This window comes from Melampsora larici-populina (genome assembly GCF_000204055.1).
Source record: "Melampsora larici-populina 98AG31 unplaced genomic scaffold MELLAscaffold_1, whole genome shotgun sequence".
Lineage (NCBI taxonomy): Eukaryota > Fungi > Basidiomycota > Pucciniomycetes > Pucciniales > Melampsoraceae > Melampsora > Melampsora laricis-populina.
The window spans coordinates 3,652,047-3,658,821 of NW_006768765.1; the positions used below are offsets into that span (position 1 = coordinate 3,652,047).

The 6,775-nt window shown below is 43.7% G+C and overlaps 1 protein-coding gene across 1 annotated transcript; it reads right to left on the reverse strand.

Annotated features, from left to right (window-relative positions):
• Positions 1-4,365: 4,365 nt before the first annotated feature.
• Positions 4,366-6,263, reverse strand: MELLADRAFT_101472 (uncharacterized protein; the record flags this gene model as incomplete). The annotated part of the gene is made up of 4 exons (XM_007403812.1): positions 4,366-4,546; positions 4,828-5,113; positions 5,667-6,109; positions 6,187-6,263. 4 exons carry the CDS (start codon positions 6,261-6,263, stop codon positions 4,366-4,368), a joined length of 987 nt encoding a protein of 328 aa, XP_007403874.1.
• Between the last annotated feature and the right edge of the window lie 512 nt (positions 6,264-6,775).

Consider the following 6,775-nt stretch of genomic DNA (forward strand, 5'->3'; position numbering starts at 1 on the left):
TCATAATAGGACCACACAGCATGCTGGTCTGCTAAAAAAGATATCATCTTTTTTATACATTTGTACATACAGATCCATAGAATGATTGTCATACTAGCTACATAGTTCTTGATCTTATGAAAAATCGAGAGGAAGAGTTCAGCTTTCTAATGCACTTAAAATCGAGTGTTTTGAGGCAGATTTGACAAAGTTATAGGTGTTTTCAGAAATCAAAAGTTTCTCTAAACACTAATGAGCCAAATTTCAGTGCTTGTTACAGGTTGTAATTGGATGATTATGAAGGTTTATTGTTAGTACACTTATCAATACGGACTGTAAAAATATGGAAAAATATGGAGAGTGAAGCTCTCACCGCAGGGAACAAGATGCATATTTTTATTTATTTTTTGCCCTTCTCCTGGCCTCTCAATATTTTTGTGTATCAATAATTTAATTTTCTGCCCAGAAAATATTATATTTCGTGTAGTGTTATGCAATGGACCTGAACCGCTATTTCGAAGACGATGGAAATCATGTGGACTTGCCCGAACCGTCATCCAACCCACCTTCTCCACTTTTGCTCCTCCAGTCCTTTGGCCAAACCAAAGACATTGAATATGATTCCGATGACTCTGGCTTGCACATGGATTTCAATAAGCTTCGTGATGCCTTTGAAGCACTGGAAACCGGAACTGATGATCATGAAGATGAAGCCGCCTATGAGGATCTGCTGGACCTTGAGCTTTCAGGAATTAGAGCTGAAGAGGCAGCTGATTGGTACCCCTTCAAAAAGAAAGAGGTAACTGGCTGCTCTATATTGCATGACTAGACATTGATTGATTCTTTTCTATGGTCACAGCATGTGGTAGCTTTGCTCATGATTGGATCAAATAGGAATCTCCTCTCGCGTGTCCAATATCAGCGAATAAGGTCCCTCCTACGTATTCTGGGAGTCACCCTGCCAGATTGGGGTACTTTGAGGGCACTTGTAAAAAGATTGAAGAAAAAGCTTGGTCTTGACATACGTGAACGGACGAGTCCATGGGGTAATCCTCTGTTTGGTTTGGATATGAAATCCATCATAAGTAATGTGAGCCTGCTTTCATTAATCAAGCTGTCTACGCCGTAATGATGTAAACAATTTGTGTTCACAGGAGTTGGCCAACCCCTTAGTCAGCCCATATTTGGTATATGTACCCGAGCTCACCTTGGATGGCCCAATCAACCGTCTATCTCAGTGCGCAAAGTGGCGTGAAGATTACCCACCCAATCTACGTGTGCAAATGATATCGGTCAACAATTTCCACTTCTACATCTATGAGCCAGTCCAACTGAAAACTCAGCAGCTCGTAGTGCCTGTTTTTTTCTTCCAACAAGACCATTGTCTGATGGCAAAGTGTCTACCTGCAGTTGTCAAACCGGATCCTTATCATCCAGGGAAACTCAAAGTGATTATTCCTCATGATTGTTCTTTTGACTCTGACTCGCTCTTCACCATTCCTTGCAAAGACTTCTGGCGAACCTTTGCACACATTGAAATGGAGAATGGCCTGCTTTTGAAAAGCATCTCAGGCAATCATATGTATTGTAAGTAGGGTCTAATCTGTCTTAAAATTCTTAGGGTGATTTCATTGTACTGAAAACCTCCTGGGCCTGGTGATCTACTGGCAGATTCGGCGGAAGAAACTGTACCATCAAATACTATCGAAAACCCATGGCGAGCCAAGGCACAAGGGAAAGTGATCCGACATGTACCTCTGGCTCTTTATTTGGACGACACCTCTGGAAATGTGTTGAAAAAGTGGAACAAACACATGTCTATCTACTTCACTCTGGCTGGGTTACCGTCCAGTCTATCAAATCAGGAATTCAACATCCACTTCCTGGCCACATCCAATTGTGCCACAGCTTTGGAGCTATTTGATCAGGTTGTTGATGATCTAAAGTAAGGTACTATGGGTTCCAAACAGGTCTACCTGGGTATTAACATGGCCTTCCTTTATGTAGTGATTACGGAACCAATGGATTCTTTGCATATGACCAACATCTTGGTGCAGATGTGTTGGTAATGGCTGTATCACTTTTCCACCTTGGTGACTCCCCTATGCATGCAGAAATTTCAAATACTCTCAACCCTGCGAACACCCTGACTCCATGTCGTATGTGTGATCTACACGTGGCTAAGCAGGCCAACAAACAATCTGACAATTTTGTCAGAGACTTCCTTGGCCTAGATGAAGATGGAGAGAAGGTATGACTCCATTCCTATGTTGGGCCACAATCTCATGCTGATTACACACTATAGTCCCTACTGCCTGGCCGCGATTGGGACCAGACTAGACGGTGGACTAAGGAAATTTGGAACACCTCTCAAAAGCGCAACACCAAGACTCGAGTAGAGAAGATGAGCCGTGACTTTGGAGTTCGCGATCCTATGAACGAAGTTTTCCAGAAAAAGGTTCAAGTAGCACACGAGTGTCTTCCTACATCTGACGTCGAGAAACTCTGTCAAGACATCGAGGAAGAACATGGTGAACATATCTTCAATCCTATGTTGAGACTCAAAGGTGATGATGTCTTAACATAATACATCTGCAGTTGATATAAGCTGAGGTCTTTTCTTATGTTGGTAGGCTTTGATGGTCACAAAGACACTCCAGTTGAGGTTCTCCGTGTGGCACTTTTGGGTACCACAAAGTATCTTTTCCGCGACACGATGAAGGAGCTGGGGAATATCAAGGCCGGCTCCAAAACCTACAACAATCTTTCAGGTCGATGGAGATCCTTCAATACCAGCGGATTAAAGATGGCACCCATTCAACCAAACACAATGATTACTTACTATCAGAGCCTGGTCGGTAAGGAGTTCCGAACGGTTTTACAGACCGTCCCATTTGTGCTTTTCAAACACCTTTCCGAGGAAAAACGCGAAATGTGGACATCTCTTTGTCTTCTAGGATCTTATATATTTCAGACAGAAATACCAAACATGGAATCCTATCTAGCCAAACTGGACATCGCCATATCCAGATTTCTCAAAAATTTGGTGGCCCTCAATGCTCGCTGGGTCAACAAGCCCAAGTTTCACATGCTTGTTCACCTACAAGACTCGATTCGTAGGTTTGGACCGGCCTGTTTATTTGCAACTGAAAAACTGGAATCTTTCAATGGGATCACTCAACACAAATCCATCCATTCAAACCATCAAAGCCCGGGGCAAGACATAGCAAACACATCAAACACTCAAGTGTTGATGAGGATGTTCGTCTCCGGTTCTTCCTTTTTTGACAAGGATCTGCAAGCTCGGGTATCTAGTGCCCCACAATTGAAATCATTATTACTGCAAGTGCCTGAGTTGTTTCAAGCAATGGGACTGGACACGTCTTTGGGCAACATTTCAAACTACTCCATTGGCCGTGAGCAAGCAGTTCACATTTGTTTGTGTCCCTTAATCCTACTAACTGCCTTGTGTTTCACAGCATTGTGCAAGTTCCAATTGGTTGCACCTCCTTGCATACCAATGATTGTGGACCGTCAAAAGTTACGACAGTACGAAAGTGTGAAGCTAATTGGGCATCACCAGGTGGAAATAAACGACTTTGTCTTGGTAACATTTGATCCAATTGATATAATCCAGTCGCAGGTATTGATTTAAATGTGGTGTCTTACAGGTTAACTCCCCGCTGCAAGTGGGACGTGTCCAATCAATTTGGAAGCTCGAGGGTGTCTCTGATACTCGCACTCATCTTGTCCTCAAAATCTGTGAAAAGGGGCCAATCAATCACTGCTATGGCATGCGGGAAGTCAAAGTAACTGAGGAAATTACACTCATCAATGTCAAAGTAAGTTTGAGAGAGTTATATTTCAAGTAGGCATACATATTGTATTGACATTTGGCAACCAGGATATTGTGTGCTTGCTGAATATGCAACATAACTGCCATGATTCACTTTGTAACTTGGCCAAAAACCACCTTAAAAGGATTGAGAGAAGGCTTACCACCATTGGTCTGTGGGGGGTTGACCATGTGGAATCAAATTCCTTCATCCTCAATGCCGGCGCCCATTACAATGGAAATGTACATTGTCAAATTTCAGATCTTCAGCTCTCCGCTGTGTCCCCTCAACTTTGGGAGAAGGCCATCAAACAAGGACTCACCACATGGAAAGCTGAACCACGTCCAGCAACCAAAGGTAATAATATTATTACTGCGGACCATTGATACCAAGGTAATAATATTATCAATGCGGACCATTAATAATGGTACATATTCATAATGTTATTCAGCTGTTGATGTTGAAAGACACCACCACATGTTTTTTGCAAAGATAAAAATATAATGTACTTGAGCCATCAAAATCACCAACTTGGTCAAAAACTAATATATCACCACATGCGCACTAAAAATTCCCCAATTTGTAATTTCCGCAAAAAAAATTGACAAAGTGATAATCCTACTGCTAAAACCAAACTTATACCCAAATCTTTCTGCATACATTCTACACCAGGCTGCGCCTTAAACACTCGCCAGACTCCTTTGGGCCTTATGTCTCGACCGATTGATTGGCTAATGCGAGAAGAGAGTAAACAAGGTCAATAAACCCCAGCCAAGTAAGACGTAAGATTGAGATATACCCACAGGACTCGCCGTACCTGAACGTCATGTCCTGACATGGTTCACGGGAGGTGGAAACCGTCTCAAACCTTGGGTACTGATGGTGAGTAGGGATCAGTACGTTTCCTACTCACAAGGTTTGAGATTGATACAGTAGATACTCACCGTCCAAGGCGTGATACCAGTTGACCCACATGACAGCGTCGTGAGCGCACGAGGCCATCTGAACCAACGGAAGGACATTGGGATGAACCGTGGCACATATGATGGCCAAAAGGACCTCGTCCGCAAGCGCTTCATGCAGTGACGAGATGTGCAATTTGGATTCATACAAGTACACAGGATTACGAGTGAATCGCCGATATTCTTCATTAACCCAGTAGAGCCAGCTCGCGTAATTGGAACCATTACGTTTTAAGCGAGGCATGGTGTTGGCGTGTTGTTCCATGTTCTCGTGATCCATATAAACGAGCATGTGATCATATTCTTCAAGATGATGTCCTTGATCATAGAGTAACTCTAACGTCGCCACCATGGATGATGACAATCGCGGCGGTTCAATTAGGGCGCGTACCATCTTCATTGGGCTAGGACAACGATAACAAATGGGATGGAAGGGAATGTAAGGAAAGGGCCGAGATATGAGGCAATTGACGTTCAAAGGCCTTTATGTAAGGACGCGTAATGGCCATCATATCTTTCCGATAAGGTGGCCACAATTGTTTCCATATCGGAACAAATTGATATGGAAAGGATTGTTTTGGCAAACAATCCTGTCCGATATGGTTGGCAGCGAGGCAATCGGAATGAATGGAGTCTCTCTCATTACACTCGTTGCACATATGACACGATATCGCCATATGTGCAGTGTTTGAAACTATATAAAGTAATTGTAGATCTGAAGCATTAAACGCGATATCCAGTATACGAATCGACGTGTTACATATCAAAACAACAACAAAGGAATGGGGGTATGAACGCCTTCATGCCCCCTTCTGAACGTGGAATTGATAGAACATGACCGTGTGAACCATTATTCGAGCGCATGTCCCCACAGATATCCCCCATTTACGCAGCTGATCCTTATTCACATAATCCACAAATAAGAATAAATCAAAATGATTAACCCCGTTTCCCTGAAGTATTGGAAGTACATTGTCGATCTTGTCTTCGTCCAAACATGCGAAACGAAGATAATCTTCCAAGGTAGTTTTGGCCATGATACGGCGCAGACTAGCGAACATCACATAGCCACCATCTATGGGTAATTCTACATAGACATATGAAGTCAGGCACTGGGTGTAGGCCGTTGAAATCTGATCAAATAAGTGCGGCTTATGTATTGCCTCAATGGCATTGCGGGTAATGGTGACCTCTGCGTCACCCATCCCAGGTTCGGCAGGTGGATTTTCGTCGTCCTCTTGCGTAGGCGCTAGTTTGTCCAATTGCGAAGTCTCCATGGACGCCGGAGGTTCCAGGCATATCGGAGAGACATAATCCGATGACTCTGCATCACTGACCCCCAAACAAAAACAATGAACAAGATCAGCATAACGGTTGGTACGTTGTGATTCAACGAAACCTATACTCACGAGGCCATAGCAAACCCAAGGGCAAATTCGCGCTTGCGCTTCCCAGCTGGTTCGGTGTGAGAGTTGGATTGTGACATTGATGCGAGGGAGAAGAGAAACAAGGGGGAATTTCGATTAAGCAGGTGAAATCGAATTTCACGCACAGCGCAAGGTCGCAGCGTGGGTGAAAATTTTCAAACTGTGGCGCAAAATGCAAACCATTTTTTTGCGCCCCCGGCAAGCTCAACCTTTGTTTCTTGCGCTTGCAAGCATCATCGCACATCCAAAAATCATCGCCGGCCAAATCCCAACTGGCTGCTCTTTCGACATGAGTGCAGAACCTTCGTACTACAGTCAGTCATTCAACCTTTTATATGATGCAGCAGCTGACACGCCTATTTCCAGGCGGCCAATTTCATCGGCGAGAGTCCCTTGACCTCCCCGATGGGCTGAATTTGCCATCTCAGATGGGATCTTTCAACGGCATCAGTCAGGCGATCTCCCTAAAACTCATTGGCTGAATTGAACACACAACTGATCAATGTGTGGCCATTTTTTAGGCGGTGTGGTGATCAATTTATGGGATCAATTAAAAAATTCACAATTACCA